The sequence below is a fragment of the Esox lucius genome, chromosome 25 (genome assembly GCF_011004845.1).
Source record: "Esox lucius isolate fEsoLuc1 chromosome 25, fEsoLuc1.pri, whole genome shotgun sequence".
Classification (NCBI taxonomy): domain Eukaryota; kingdom Metazoa; phylum Chordata; class Actinopteri; order Esociformes; family Esocidae; genus Esox; species Esox lucius.
This window is the reverse complement of record NC_047593.1, coordinates 8990798-9007585: the sequence shown is the minus strand read 5'-3', so window position 1 is coordinate 9007585 and position 16788 is coordinate 8990798. Positions and strand designations below refer to the sequence as shown.

Genomic DNA, 16788 nt, shown 5'->3' with positions numbered 1-16788 from the left:
CACTGCACCCCCACAAACATCATAGGTTGTGGAAACTAAGCCTAAATCTGTATTTTAATCAAGACACACCCACTCATTTTAGACTTTTTTTTATTTTCTTGTAAAAACCACAAATGAACAGAAAACAAGTTATTTTCAGAAAATAATATCCTTAAATGCAATACTACAGCATGTACAATCCTACTGAGCAGCTGCAGTAGGGCACCAGGAACAATTCTCCAAGAGAAATATCTCAAATGGCACCCTAATACCCTAGAAAAGGTCTATATAGTGCACAACAGGCTTCCATTTGGGACTCGTCCTCCGGTTCAACACATAACATTTGTGCGGAGGAAGAACAAAACTAAACAGTGTAAAAGGCAACGAGAAGACAATCAAATCTTTAAAATTAAAAGACAAAACACCAGTCTAGGAAAAAACAGGAGGGGGCGGTTAAATGACAGAACACATTCTTTCAAATCAGTTTATTTAAAAGGAACGACTAGGAAGTTTCAAGACCTGCGCTTGCTGGTGGTAGTGATTGAGTTTGTTAAAGAGAATGCATGCACCCCAAATTGCACCCTATTCCTTGTTTAGTACACTATTTTTGACCAGAGCGGTGTACTAAATGGGGGATACAAATAATGACATGGTACAGTTTCATCCAATAAGATTGACAGCAGCATGTTTTCAACAGATGAGGGAAATGCATTTCTGAGGATGAGAGCTGAAAACCAAGGGATCTTATAAAAAAGGGATGGCACTTATCTAAACTCCTAAGTGCATTTGATCATTGTCACCTCTCCTGTGCCTCAAAGTTACAACTATTCAGTTGTTCATGAAATCCACAGATGTATGGGCAGTCAAGTCCTTAACACTGGGCCGGAGTCTCAACTGGCACTACTCTCTACAGGGTGCCTTGTGTTTGACAAAAGCGCTAGGGGCACTACATTGGGCATAGGGGCACTACATTGGGCATAGGGTGGGGTTTATGAAACCCCACCCTCTGGAACGGGAAACCTGATTTACTCGGGGGTGGTAATGCTTGATGTCTCAACAACCTTGAGACCGTTTCACTCAACCTCTTTCACTCATGAACGCACGCACGTTTCCATTTAGCGGCCAGAGGCCACGTGTGTTTTGGACAAGACAGAACAACCCAAATGCGGGGTCGCGAAACACGTGGAATCGTTTGGAAATTAGCAGAAATCTGTGGCCAGGAAATGTTGGGGCACAGCAGACCTACCTGCTAGTCCTTTCCCAGGAGGTCTTCATGGAACCGACGGTTAACACCCCAGTGGTGCGTTGCTAGCCCCCGTTTAACCTTAACATCAGCCTCCTATCTCCCCTTTCAGTCTGGGAGGGCGGTGAGAAAATACCGCCTTTTCTCCGTTCCTGGGGTTTCCAGTTGGAGCGCTTCCTCTCAGTTTCAGGGGAGGGGGGTCCACAGCAACGTCCTGCCTGGTCGGTCTCCACATGCCCCCCAGCCCCCTGGGGTAGAGCGTCTGTATTGGGGTCTGAGCGAGGAGCGGGGGTGGGGTTCTTGTTTTAGGATATCCTTTGTATGAGTTTCTCCTCCATCATGCAGAACAGGGCGCAGTGAGAGAGGTCGGAGATGAAGGCCTCGCAGGCCCGCCGTGTCACGGCCTTACAGCCCCGCAGGTCAAGCAGCTCCAGGCTGGGGGCCCTCTTTAGGTAGGCCAGGCAGGTGTCTGTCAGCTTGTTACAACCTGGGTGGGGGATCAGAATTTGGGGAATAAGAGTGAGCGTCTAACTGCTATACACAAGGATACCAACTCATGGAAAATCATGACTAGTGGTGATTTTACTGGTCTTCTTTAGTTTACGCCACCTATCCACAATAAGTTGAATATGGGTTTTATAACTCCATTAGGATCTGACACTATCATTACTAAGAGCATACTGACTGGTCTGATACAGTGTAAACTGCAACTGTCGATGCTGGAGCAATGAACACACACATTCGTTTTGGATGGGGTCGAAGTTGATGGGTCCGTTCCATAACTTCGGAACACAGAATAAACGAAGTAAACAGCCAAACCAATCAAAACGTCATCGGGACTGTATGTATTGCGTTTCTGAGACTCGTTGAGGGCTTTCTATGGAACATGAAACCCCAATCGGAATCTGGAACAATATCAGCATTTTGACCAGTTTGCACAAGGCTGAATCTAGCTAAAATGCTAAGTAATTGCTTCTTCCAAGCAATAGTCGCTTATGTATTAGGTTTGGTCAAATGCATGCTAGTGTTTTTGTCTTTTGCATAGAACACCAGATTATAACACGATTTTCCAGCAGCAAAAGGAATCATTACTTAGCTAACTAACGTTAGCCTTCCGTCTGGGCCGACTGGAGAAACCTTCCTAAAACGGATTTGCGCTCATACAAATAAACAAGACCATCGATTGCTTTTCTACATCTAATAATTGTTTCTCTGTCATCGTCAATCTAGTAACTGGCACTAATCTTTCCTTGACTATCTAGCCAACTGGCTAAATGAGGTGACGTAACCTGCTTGTCAAGTAGAAACGTAGCCAACTCTGCATCACTGTTCACACAAACTTCAGCTCTCGCCATCTAATAAATGCTAAATTCACCCTAATTTTACCGCTGAAACTGATTAATTTCTGGTGCGCTCTGTGTAGGCCTACCACCACGAACAAAACTTGTCGTGCACGTACCTGCGAGGATGATCTCTGTGAGCGTATTGCGGGTGTGCGTCCCGGCTGAGGTGAGCAGGCACACGGACTGGTCGGTGAGGTCTTTGCAGTGGGCCAGGTCCAGGCTCTCTAAGAGGGGCATGTGTCTCAGGATCAGCCTCAGGGTGGAGTCGCTGATGTCCAGGCCGGCCAGGCGAAGCACCGTGCAGCCACGTAACCGCGACCGACTGTCGGAGCCTGAGGGGAAGGGTCGACGACGTACCGGGTGTTAAACGCACCAGAGCCAGATGTATGACACGCGGTTCAATACAAACGCTTAACCGTCACCCCGAAACACTCGAATCTAACCACTAACCTAACCTACTCACGCCCGATTGGCTCAAACATGTAAAGGCATTGAGTGAATCTCCAATCCTTTGACTCCTTGCATCATGTCTTTATCTGAATAGACCGCCGTCATTGTGGCTCCACTCACCTGGAGGTGTGATAAGGTCCCTGATCTGGGAGTCTTTGACCCCCTCTGCCCAGCGCAGGTCCAGGGAACGGAGGCACGGCAGGCTTGGGGTGGACAGGGCTGACAAGGAGCACCAGGAGCAGCCAATCATCTTTAACTCCTTCAGGCCTGACGGGAGAGAGGGGTCATTGACGGGAGAGAGGGGTCATTGACGGGAGAGAGGGGTCATTGACGGGAGAGAGGGGTCATTGACGGGAGAGAGGGGTCATTGACGGGAGAGAGGGGTCATTGACGGGAGAGAGGGGTCATTGACGGGAGAGAGGGGTCATTGACGGGAGAGAGGGGTCATTGACGGGAGAGAGGGGTCATTGACGGGAGAGAGGGGTCATTGACGGGAGAGAGGGGTCATTGACGGGAGAGAGGGGTCATTGACGGGAGAGAGGGGTCATTGACGGGAGAGAGGGGTCATTGACGGGAGAGAGGGGTCATTGACGGGAGAGAGGGGTCATTGACGGGAGAGAGGGGTCATTGACGGGAGAGAGGGGTCATTGACGGGAGAGAGGGGTCATTGTGGCATAGTGTGTTTACTGTTTTATCTACAGTGAATATTGAAACTTTTTAACGGTGCCTCAACATTTCACACGTTTCATGCACTTTCTTTCTACACACCAACAAGCCACACTCAACACTTGAGGCAAAGGTTTTTTTGTCATTGTAAAATAATTATATTTTATGAATATAAAACTGAAATAATTAAGTCGCCAACCACTAGTAACATCAATCACACACCGAGTTAAGTAGCCTCCACCTGTACATGAGGTCCAAATCAATGCAGTATTTTCTGTCGGTTCCCTCTGCTGGGTGGTGTGACTTAAAGCAAACACTCAACCATGAAAATGTAAGTGTCCTCGAGTGCCCAGCCAATCCAATCCTCCACAAAATATGGAACAGTTCGAGGGGGTTGGAGACTCTCTATAGACGCCATGGATTTGTGGCTGTTTAGTCCTACAGACTAGTGGGTTGAGTGGACGTGCAGCTGTTTAGTCCTACAGACTAGTGGGTTGAGTGGACGTGCAGCTGTTTAGTCCTACAGACTAGTGGGTTGAGTGGACGTGCAGCTGTTTAGTCCCACAGGCTAGTGGGTTGAGTGGACGTGCAGCTGTTTAGTCCTACAGACTAGTGGGTTGAGTCGATGTGTAGTTGTTTAGTCCTACAGACTAGTGAGTTGAGTTTAGAGTTAGGATAGGTTCCTACCTGGCAGACGGTGTGTGAGCAGTGTGATCTGTTTCTTGGACACGGGGGTCCAGGAGAGGTCCAGGGAGGTGGGCTGGCGTTTGATGATGCCCTGCAGGGCCTGGGTGCTGAGACAGGGACGCCGTGACACGTCCACACTGCTCCACAGACGCTTGTCACAGCTCCTGGAGACGGAACGGCTCGTCACGTCAAAAGTCAACACAGTCGCAATACACACTTTCAGGCATTTTATGCCTCACTGACAGGAGCGACGAGGCAGTGGCTGGGACCACGACCCCCGGCTAGGACATAAAACACCAGAAACGGTACAGTGTCGTTGCAAACACACAAAAGCGCGGTCAAACTTGAAAGTCCATCGGTGTAGCAATGACGCACCTGCTGAGAAAGGGGATGAACAGACGCGACAGGCGGTTGGGCCACTCACCATTTGTACCAGGCCTTGCAGACGGTCATACAGCCGGCCAACTCCGCTCTGCTCAGGTATCGGAACACCGCCACCCACACCTCCTTCTCGCCCACTTTCTCATTCCCCGCGTCCTTGAAGGAGGGCAGCGACAGGAGCGAGGAAGGAGACTGGGAGGAGTGGGCCGGAGGGGCGGGCGAGGCAGACGAGTCTGACGAAGAGGAGGCCGTTTCCCTCTCCCTGTCGGCCGTGCCCCCGTGGGGGTTGCTGCCGCGGTGACGAGGGGGCCGGCCGACCGGATTCTTCGCGGGCTGAGCCAGGCCGTTGCCGGCGGCGACCGCGCCATTTTTGTGCCGCGTCTTGCCGAGGGTTTTGCGCTGGACGTAGCCAGGCCCGTGGGCTCTGGGGGACATGGCGGCCTCTAGCTTGGGCACGATGGAGCCGGGGAGGCGTTTAGCCCTGGGGGGGCGCTGGAGGGTCACAGTCAGGTACGAACCGTTTAAGAGGTCGTCATTGAGGTCAGACACCAGCAGGACAGGAGGCTCGGTGTCCTCATCCGACCGGTTCTCATCGTCCTCATCTTCCTCGTCAACGTCCTCCATCTCCTCGTCCTCGCCGTCCAGCTCCCGGGCCGAGCTGTCTTCGTCGTCGTCTTCATCTTCGTCATCTTCCTCGTCCTCCGTTCTCCTCCGCTTGCGCCGGTGGCGCTGGTCTTTGTGGCGCCGGTGATGCTGCTGGTCTTCCTCGCTGTCATCGTCGTCATCGTCTTCGTCGTCGTCGTCATCATCGTCGTCGTCGTCTTCCGACTCATCCCGGCGTCTCTGCATTCTGTTACCGCCCCGGAGGCGTACCCTCCCACCCCTCTCCCTGCGTCCCCCCTCTCGGTCCCCTCGCCCCATTCCCCGCCTCATCTTCAGGGAGGTCAGCCCAACCCCCCGGCTTGTCCCTCCTCCTCTGTGGGAGGAGCCTCTCCACATGCCCCGCCTCCCAGACCCATAGCCTCTCCTGGAGGCGGAGCCACTGCCACGTGGATGGGGTCGGGACATCTTCCTCCCCACGCCGCCTCCAACCCTGGAGCTTTCATCATCGTCATCATCGTTGCTGCCAGAGTCGTCATCGTCGTCGTCGTCTCGGCTGTGACCATGACGACGGTAGCTTTTTGCAATGCGACCGTCTAGGGACGATGAAGACTTGCGTTTCTGGAAGGAGAAACAGGAGTGGAACAACTAAAAAACAACTGATAAAGGATTAAATGCTCTCCTGTTGGTTTGAATAACTGATAAAGGATTAAATCCTGTTGGTTTGAATAACTGATAAAGGATTAAATCCTGTTGGTTTGAATGGGTTTCAGTGTGCCAGTCTTACCGCATGCAGCATCTTATTCTTGTCCACTTTCACCTGGAATTACAGAAGAGAGAAACATCAGAAGCCAAAATCTTTTTACAGGTAAAACACCTCCAACATTTCTGCTGCACTGAAAACAGAGGCTGCCCACAGACATTACAGGCCCTTCCTCTAAACTACAGCATGTATGGGCCACAAAGACGTTCCTCTCCTCACACGTGGTCTCAGAAATGCATGCTGTAGAGACCTGGGTTAAATATATGAAAAATCCTCTCCATTACTTGGAGCAGTGGCTTGAGTCACCCTGGACTGCCTGATGGTCAGGACTGGCAGTTTGATGACTATTACAACCTAGATGAAGTACTGGAAATGACTTGTCAAGTCAATGGGGGATATCAGCCCAAAAGCAAAGGTTAAGGGTTAGGCATCGGACCAGCACACAAAGCCGCCCCCCTTCATTTGTTGAGACCCTTCCCCTCTGCCGCTCAAAGCAGTGAGGGGCATGTAATGATGATGTAGCGTGGAAGGACTCTGACAGTGGAGCGGACAGTTGTGTGTGTGTGTGTATACAGGAGAAGTGTCTACCTCGGAGCTGACGATTCCAAGAACACACTTAGGACACTCCCAGCAGCTGGGCAGATCTTTATTCACCACACCGTCCCCTGTCACCTAGAGACACAGGCAGAGTGAGAGACTAGGCATGTACAGCAGGGCTAGTTACCCCCAGTCCTGGAGGGCCTAAACACTTCCTACAATCACCTATTCCCCCAGCTCTGAATCATCCCCCCCAGCTCTGAATCATCCCCCCCAGCTCTGAATCATCCCCCCCAGCTCTGAATCATCCCCCCCAGCTCTGAATCATCCCCCCCAGCTCTGAATCATCCCCCCCAGCTCTGAATCATCCCCCCCAGCTCTGAATCATCCCCCCCAGCTCTGAATCATTCCCCCCAGCTCTGAATCATTCCCGTGTTGGACGGAAAGAATGAAAACCAGGAGTGTTTTGGCCCGGCAAAACCATAACAAAACAGCCCTGAAGTACAGTAAGCCATTTAATTCAAGACTAATTGCATTCATTCATGGGAATCAAACCCACAACCCTGGTGGCACAATGCTCTGGTTTAAAGCTTCTTCGGTATGAGCGTGGATTAGTTTGTAGAGCCTGGTGCTCACTAAGTCAGAGTTGTGGTTTTGATTCCTATGGAGGATCGGGGCGACGTCGACGCTTTTACGATCAGAGCGTCTCCTAAAATAACACACTGCAAAATGAACTCGAGCTGGGGGTCATCTGTAGAGCCAGCGGTGTGTGATTACCCTGAGGCAGGCGGGGTGGGCTATTTCGGCACAGTTGGAACATTCCATCAGGGTTAGGGCGAAGACGGGCCCCTCTCCAGCCTCCTGGTTGCCTTCTCCACAGATCTCACACACTGCTGACAGGGGCAGGCCCGGCTGGATGGAGGGGGGAGACAAGTTAATACCCACACACCCCAACACACACACCCCGACGCCCGACACACACACACACACACACCCGACCCTCACCGCTAGGCACTGGCGGAGCACGCATGTCTGTTTGAGCTTCCCCGGCCCGCCGAACTTCTTCATGTCCCGGCAGAAGTTACAGTCCCCGCACTCGGTCCTGACGCACGCCTCGCAGCGCTTGCACCGGACCCGGCGCCGCCGCAGCACCGACATGGACGAGGCGGGCTTCTGGGGCCGCGGGGTCACCACCGTGGTGGCCAGCTTGGGACGAGCCGCTGGGGGCGGAGGAGGGGGGGGGCTGGTACCACGACGGCTGGATGGGAAAAGAGGTACCGGTTAAGACGGTTTACATCTTCATCCTAGTGGTCTGATTTGACGACATGCGCGTCCGGGAAACCACCCCTCCGTGGACTCACAACGACACGTTGGTTTAGGAGCGCTCGTTTGAAGGGTTCGAGCTTGTGTCGAAGTCGAGCTATGAGCTGTGCCTCTTAACATGGCATGAGCCAGAGTGTGTTCTGGTTCGTGTGTGTGTGTGTGTGACCGTCTCACCCTCTTGGGCCATTTGACGATGGGCTTCCCGGTGTAGGACAGTTTGGGGATGTCGTTGGCGTGGTCCTTCAGTAGGGCCTGGCGGAGCAGACGAGAGGAGGTTGGACGAATGGGAGGGACACCGGAGGAGTCCGATTAACACGTTGAGAAACAAACCAACAAGGCCTACATTTACAATCTCTCTGTTCTCAGGCACTCGCATGCATTTACATTTCAGATTTAGACGAAACATTACAACCCTAGTGTTAGGTGCCTTTCTTGTTTCAAATGAAACATTTACGGACTGAAACGTATTTCGGACTAATCATGGTACAACAATAACACGACGGACTACTGAAGTAGGGGTCACCTGCATGCCAGCACTCACCCTCATGTCGTGCAGCAGGGCGGGGGCGTTGTGGATCCCGGCCGGTACACATTTCTTCGGCGAGGGCAGAGACTCGAGCTTCCCCAACAGGTTCCACAACCCCTCCAGCTCAAAGGGCGTCAGGTGAACCTTGGGGCCTCGAGACAGTGGAGCCTCCTCTTCGTCGTCCTCTTCCTCTGCCCTGGTGTGGCCGTTGACTGACTCGCTGGTGGTGGGCTCCCTCTTCAAACCTGGCGGGGGGGGGGGGTCCATAATTTAATGCAGGAAATGTACAAGTTATAAATCTTGTGTGGTCTTAAAAGCATAATAAGCTCCTGGGCTGGCTACTGACAGCACAATGCTGATGACAGTGACTGTCTGTCACCTAATGAGAGAACCAACACGCTTCAATCTACAGTCATGCTGAACTGGGAATCTTTTTTTGATAAAAAGGTGGCATGAAAACAAGATGTGCCTGTGAAAGGACATTGTCCACAGACCATTTGTTCACAAATTGTTTCTGTAAAATTATGATTCAACTTGGAATCATGCAATTAATATGATCAGTGGTCTTCACACTTTTTTTCTTGCTTTCCTCTGTTCTTTTCCCTTGAAAACTGACCACTCGCATCAAAACCTCGCCGTCCGGGAGCTGGACGGCGAGGACGAGGAGATGGAGGACGTTGACGAGGAAGATGAGGACGATGAGAACCGGTCGGATGAGGACACCCACCCATCCCACTAGATAAAAACCGAAAATAACCCCTCTAACCATCCATTGTTCAGTCAGTAGTTAATTTAAAATCCCCCCCCACTGTCCACAAATTAGCCTGACTTTCCCAGTATTATCATTTCTAAGGGTATCATTTTGCAATACAATCCTCCAATTTACCATGGTGTTTCAGGAGGGTCTTGGGCTTGAATGAAACTGGTAGATTTTATGGTTTGTTTTAAAAGAAACAGTTTTAACTCCACAGACTTAATCAGCTAATTATTTTTGTATTAACAGAATTTCAGTTTTGCAGTGATGCTTTAACAAGTAGATTATACTTTGGTACTGTACATACTTTAACACAGAAAAATGTCCTGCGAGACATTATTTAACAATTTAAATTTAAAACGCTTTTTTTTTAGCATCTGTTCTGTTCTTACTAGTAGATTGAAAGTGAGACCAAGTTGGTATACTGATTTATATAGAATGGTGGATACGAACAGGGACTCATTTTCAAAATCACTGGATGTACACTGAGCCTAATTTTAATGTATTACATTTTTTAACAGGGTTTAACCAAGAGAGTATGACTGAGAACACTCATTATCAGCAATAACTTGGGAGCATTTTGGTTTACCTGTCTTGCTCAAGGACAGAACGGACCGTCCTCTCCCTGGTTTCAGAATAGCAACCGTTCGGCCATGGGCGGAGATTGAAAGCCAAGCGTTATTTTTATTTTTTTTAAAGACAACTCACACCATTGCCAAGGCTGCCATCTCAATCTTCTGTTCCAATCTCTGTGCTTACCGATGCCCAGGGAGTGTTTCTGGAACTCTGGCGTGAGATAGGAGGTGTTGGTCAGGCTGAACAGGTACCTCTCCAGCACATACCAGCACATCTCGTAGTAGAATGGATAGCGGAACTTAGCTGGCACCTGCAGAGACCACAGACTCAAATGTCAGTTATTTACCATTTAAGTAAGTTCAAGTGCGTACATTAGAAGTGGGTGTACAACATTTAAAAGCGAAGAGTTGTGACCCACTCGTGTTCGGTCCTCAATGCTGCAGATGTTGAGCTGCATGGGGATGTTAAAACTGTGAAGGAAGTTCCCGCCGAAGACCAGGGTGTCCACTGGGGTATAGACAGCATGGATCCAACCTGAAAGCAAATGAGAAGAAGTTCTGACTAAAAGTTGGTTCAAACAAACTTAGAAACAGTTGAAAATCTGTGCGTGTGTGTACCAGAGGGGATCATAAAGGTATAGCCCTGCTTCAGCTCTATCCTCTGACAGTCCTGGGCCTTGTCCCCGAGGAAGATGTCTCCCTGTTTCCCCGACAACACCCAGTCCTCGTACAGCTCCAGGTTCTGAGGTGTGGGCGGGATCAGCCAGAACACCTGACAGGAAGCAAGACGTCGTGTCACTCTCTTATTCGAGTCTCAAGTGGAGGCCAGAGCCGGGATGGGCCGAGGCCATAGGACCGGCGTCTCACCTTGCCTCCACGCAGTATGTGATACCAGACGGAAGAGCCCCCAAAGTCGATGTGGAAGTCCGTGTAGCAGCCTTGAACGCTCATCAGACAGTACCTGGATGCGAGCAAAGGAAAACGCCCCATTATTCAGGTGTGCACGCGTGCTGACACGCCCTACTTAGGGAAAAGGGAACCGTTCAGGACACCGACACCAGCCTTACTTTTGGACTTTGGGATACTGCATGTCGGTGATGGAGTTGGTGGAGTCCCTCTGTCTCTCTTTCAGGTGGCGCGGCCACATGTTGTCCACCCAGTCGATGATGTCCACCTGACCGGACGCAATACACAGGTGGGGGTTTGGGGAGATCCACACACACTCATTACTAACCCACAAGGACAGTAGAAAGAAGACGTGGCCTCGTGGGGGACATTGGGTCGGTCCAACAAGGAATAGGGCTATTAGAATGATGTTTTAAGGAGGATGAGTGTGTGTGTTTGTATGCGTGTGTGTGTGCATGCGTGTGCATCTTGACTGACCGACGTGGGCCTTTGGACCAGGTTCTCCAGCTTGGTGTGGCTGAACTCCAGGCTGATGACGTTGTAGAGCTTGTCCCTCTGGGAGGGCGGCGTCTCGTAGTAACGTCTCCACTGGGCCATGGACATCTCGATGCCTTTCTGAGTGCTCACGTCCATCACATCGATCATACGCCTGCTCCCTGGAGGTAAAGACGAGGGAGAGATGGGGGTCAGCATGTAAAGGGAGGGGGGGGGGGGGTAGAGAAATTGGGGGGGTTCGACGACAACTTACCGACGAATATCTTGACGTCATTGACACTGAAGTCCGGATCTGGCATCCTGTCCAGAACGAACAAACCAATCAACCAGAAACAACCGTTACACAGTAATCTGCAGAGGCTCACTAACAAATAGAATTTCAGTCATCCTGATTGCCCTAGAGAGAATGCAGTGCGCTGTAGAGTGGTAAAAAGGGACGTACTTGATGCCCAGTCCATCTGGCTTCTCAAAAATAATGGGGTCCCTCAGTCCACCTCTCTGGATGTACTCAAACGTGAGGTCTGGAATAACATACAATAAGCAATCAACTTGTGGTCAAGGTCTTGAACATACACAATTAAATGACACCGATTTAGTCACCCCCCACACCGACCTTTGCCCTCCATCCGTTTGACCCTGTCTGAGGTGAACCTCTCGCTCCTCAACTTCTCCTCCAGGTCAAAGGTCCTTCTGCCCTCAATCTCGTCATCCGAGATACCATCGTCATGGTAGCGCCGCCGCGTGCCCGACCGCTGGAGAAAGCAGGAGGAGGGAAGAGAGGAGAAAAAAGGAAAAGATGTGGAAGAAGGAAAAGGATTAGTGGGAGCAAGCAGATTAAACTCCACAAGTTCTGCAGCAGTGCAGTGTTTAGGGTATTTACGGTAGGCTATTTATGGAATATAAAGGTGCCATAGCCCTTCTCTTAGGTTGTTTAGGGTAACTTGCTACTTTAAGACAGTGGATGTTGGCTGTGCTAACAAAGTTCACACACAACAACCCACTCCCTCCTATAAAAAGCCTGCTGTTTTTCCAAGACTAGAACCTATAAAATCTGCTTTTCTGAAAACACAGACAGGCTTGCAGGACCCAGACATTAAAATAAAAACTTTTTTTATTGAACATAATAGGAAATCAGCTAAAAGCTAAATGCACATACACTATAAAACATGACTAGAATGTATCAGTGATGAATATCTCCTCAAATCATCTGAGTGAGAACGAGAATGCCTGCTTTGTTTGTGCATGCAACTACTAATTTGCGCTGCAGTTACTGATTATGCCCAAGACAGCAGTCTTCTTGTAAATAAAGGCTTTCCCGAAAACCATGATTAATTTTAACTTGTCAGATTTGTATCATGTTTACTTCCATCAATCCAGTACTAAAAAAATCCATGCTATAAAAACAAAGCTAAACATCAACGTTTGATAGGTGCAAACTTGAATTAATGAGTAACCACACAAAAGTATTTCCCCCTAGACCTCAAAAAGTGGTCTCCTGGGGTGGTTTAAACGTTGTTGTGGACTAAGAACATTCAACGTTGATGTTTTTCAGTTGAAAATGAGTCAGAAATGTAAAACAAACTGGGAAAATAAATCAATTTGACCTTTTTACATCAGTTGTCACAAAGCACTTTGACAGATACCCCGCCTGAAACCCCAAAGAGCAAGCAACAACAAACAGAGCAAAAACGCTTGAATAGAAACCTATAGCCGCCAGACTCCGGGGCAGACAGTTCTCTTTTGGCTATGCCAGGAGAAGATAATAAAATAAGAACATTTCTTCTTAAGGAATCAAGCAAAAGAATAGACCACATTTTATAGGGCCTAAATGTTTGAGTGTCTATATCCACACCAAGGTATTTGTTATCAAACATCTCTCACATGGCATTCCCTTCCACACACAGGCCTTTCTATAACCTCCTTACCTCATAGTGATGAGGGTAACGAGAAGGTTATAGAAATAGAGTAAATAGATACTATGAGAAAGCTACAGACTCACAGGGTGAGGGACATGTTTATTAGAGCATTTCTTTGCCCAGCACCCTTGAGCAGGACAGATGAAAAAATCCATCCACCTACCTCTGTTTGCCTCTCCCCAACTAGCCCACTCAACACGGGCTGGTTACCCAAAACCACTCTACTTCTCCACCCCAGCCATCTGTCAACCAAAGGCGTGAGGCACCACTGACAGAGGCGCTACTCCGACTGCTCACGCTGGGAGAACTCAGGCTCGACTTCCACGTCAAATGAAACGTTTCAAGCCTAAACGTCTTCGCTCGGATGAAGGATCGGCGACCGATGGCTTCAATAGGTAATTTTTTAAAAAGAAATGTTTTTTTCAGAACGCCTTCAAATCAAATGGGACTTGGTCCTACACAACCCTTGTGGAGGAGGGTGTAAATAGAGGGGGATATGGTCACGCCACTGATCCACCATCCCAAAGTCCACCCGCAAAAATACAAGCAGAGTTATAAATAAAGCCCTCACGACAATCCATTCCTCACCCACTCTGATTTGCCCCGCCGCCTCCATTCAAACTTACCATGCTTTTTCAAAAGGACATCGCTTGTTTTTTGTCTTCAAGAAATGAAGGTGGAATACAACACAGAGAAAAGGCTAGCCAATCCAAGTACGACCAGATGGAGACGGAGTGAAGCAGTCACGTCAATACGCATTCATCACCTCATCCTGTGCACAACACGTCTACGAGCTTAAGTCTCCCTCACGTTGCCAAGTGGACCGGGGTTGCCATAGCGATGCACCAGCTGACCCAGGGAGGGGAGACAGCAGCCCAGAGCTCTGCGATAACAATGAGAGACGGCTGAGGAGCCCTCCCTGCCCGTCTCACAAGCAACCTCTAAACTGCCTCAGCCTGAAGCTGCAGGGAGACAGGCAGACACACACACACACACACACACACACACACACGAAAAACAAAAGAACCTACAACGTCAAAACGGCCTCCAGCCGGTCGCAAGCTGGTGACACTCCACAGCTCTGCGGCGCAGAAATCAATGAGACAAGACGCAGCCGGCAACACACGCCCTACCTCGAATATCCCCCCGCCCATCTAGACAGCCGGCCGCGGCAATCCTCCCTGGCTCCGGGGCAGCCCAGCCCTTCGGAAAAGACAGAACGACTCGCCGGAGAGGGAAGATCCATCCCCCGCCCGCGCGCCAGATTGACAGCCGTCCTCGTCGGGCGGGTGAAACGCGGGGCACTGCGGTGAGCGGTTGCGCCAGTCTACGCCGCGCTTTATTGGGCCGCTGCCCAGCACAGCTTGACAGCGCCTGCGTCCCAAATGACGCCCTGCCCCCTGCACGGTGTCCTCCTTTTGAGCGCCGGCGCACAGCGGCTGGAGTCGTTGGGAGACGCGTGACCGTCCCTCGGCGACCTTTGACGGAGACCGCGTGAACACACCGGCCGGCCCCGAGCACACCGGCACCCAGCCCTGTCTGCCCGCCTGACGAGGGGCGCTACGGAAAGCGACGGGCTGGCGAGACGAGCGGAGGGCGCGGTGCAAGGACACGGCGGGACCCGCATTGACGCCTTCTCGGCCGGGAAGCGGCAGACAGACTGGCCGCCCCGGCTGGACCACGTCTGGAGTCTCCTGGCCACCCGCGGAAGGAAAACGATGAAGTCCAACCACAACAACAGTACGACCAGCGTGGGTAACGGGCAGGTATTCTCCAGTCGCACGGGCCGGGGGTTTTTGTTTTTGCAGGCGGTCGCAGAGAGATGGGGGGGTCGAGACAGAGCCGGAACAAGCGCGACTAGGGGCGGTTACCACTGCAGCAATCCGCTAGTTCGTCTGCTCCACGTCTCCTTGCTCGGTCAACGCGTCCCCTCACTCCTACAGCGCCTTCGGGAACCAACCCTGTGGGAAGGAGCCCGAAGACGTTACGCACCTCGCACCTGCAGTGTCACCGCGGCTTCCCTCCCCATCCACCGCTTCATCCCGCCGGCGTGCGTCTCCCTCCTCCGCTCTTCCCGCGCGCTGCCAACCCCGGCGCGCGGCGGAACAGCCTCCCGCCCGGTCTCCATCCTCCGTTCGCTCTCTCTTGTCAGAGAGAAAGAGAGGCCTGCGGTCCATCATGCGCTTTCATTCCTTCACCCCTGCAGTATCCCCTCCCACCCACTGCGCGCCTCTCCTACACCCCCCCCCCACCCCCTCTACTCGCATGGCCGGCCAACCACTCAGGTAACACCATCTCTTCCAGCAGAGCGCACTCACCAGCGCCTCCCATCACAGGCACGAATGCCCCTGACCCATCCCCCACAGTTTTTATTCATCACATCCACTGGCAGTACAGGCAAAGTAAAAATATACAGTCTCCCCTGAGACTGTGACAGACCACCAGCAGAAATCTCCTCCCATTCATAATAGATAGCTTTTTTCCTGCTTCAGAAGAGCAATTTGGACCACTTCTGCCTTCATACATGTTTGGTGCCAGCTGATGTGACTACTGAGAGACAACTTTTAATGCACACACACACACACACACGTCCATTGCATAGTAACAGCGTGTCACCTCACCGGTAACCATAGAGATTATACGGTTGGCGGACGAGCTGGAGACCCTATTCAGTACTTGTTCAAAATCACTCTGTAATCCTCCAGAAAATGTAGATTATGTCCTCTTTAACTCAATGTCTTTGGCACAGTTTGCTGTTGAGATGTTTTGGAGTGAATGTGACATGCCGAATCCTCAAATGAACCTGAACTCATCTCACAAGGCACCCTGCTCACTTCAGAGCGCTGTACTTAAGACCACAGCCCTGCTCAAAAGTAGAACAGTATGAAGGGAAAGGGGTAGCATTTGGGACGCAAGTTGCTGTACTCAAATTACAGCAAGTTAATCAACTGCGCCAAGCTGCACTTCAAGGCAAACCAGTCATACGTCAGTTTCTCAACCATTTGATTTTCGAAAAACATTACTATAAAATAAATGAAAGACGAGGGGCCGACGCTACACGTTTTTTAACCAGTGTTTTTTTTTTTATAGAACAGACAAAACAGAAATAACGCTGGGGTAAATAGCTACTTACCAGTCGCTTGCTAAATCGATGTGGACGCAGGTCGTCCATTTATGAATCAGTGATTGCAGTGCTTATTTTGTAGGACGCGCATGCACGTGGGGTATTTGACGGCGCTGTCCAGCTGATGGACACCGGTTTAAACTTCCACGGTAGCTAATGTTAGTGAACGTTACTTGGTGGTAAAGCTTTAACCTAGATCATTAAATCCAATATGGCATAAGAGAAAAAATAAAACTTTCGACTAAGTAATATAGTAAGTTCATTAACTTTATATATATATATATATATATATTAAACGTTACATTACACTAAGCTACCACACGTTAATAACCACTAACACTAACAGGTTAGGACACAGCTAACTATCTTGCTAGTTAAAGTTGGAAGTGAAATTATTATGGCTAGCATCTTTTACTAGCTTTGCTAGTTACCCCGCACTAAAGGGAAGCATTGTTGTTTTGACACACAGCCAAAACAAACTCCAACATAGAGAATGAATTAGATAGCTAGCGTCGCTAGC

At 50.3% G+C, this 16788-nt stretch overlaps 1 protein-coding gene across 1 annotated transcript; it reads right to left on the bottom strand.

Annotated features, from left to right (window-relative positions):
• Window positions 1-1525: 1525 nt before the first annotated feature.
• Window positions 1526-15347, bottom strand: kdm2aa (lysine (K)-specific demethylase 2Aa). The gene is given in 22 exon segments (XM_034291099.1): window positions 1526-1709; window positions 2682-2897; window positions 3136-3282; window positions 4369-4532; window positions 4793-5970; window positions 6137-6169; window positions 6701-6784; window positions 7427-7561; window positions 7655-7891; window positions 7893-7907; window positions 8147-8224; window positions 8514-8743; window positions 10012-10138; window positions 10247-10362; window positions 10446-10599; window positions 10695-10788; window positions 10895-11001; window positions 11211-11389; window positions 11482-11528; window positions 11671-11749; window positions 11842-11980; window positions 15144-15347. Coding segments are annotated over 22 exon segments (3870 nt in total). The 5' UTR covers window positions 15273-15347; the 3' UTR covers window positions 1526-1527.
• Between the last annotated feature and the right edge of the window lie 1441 nt (window positions 15348-16788).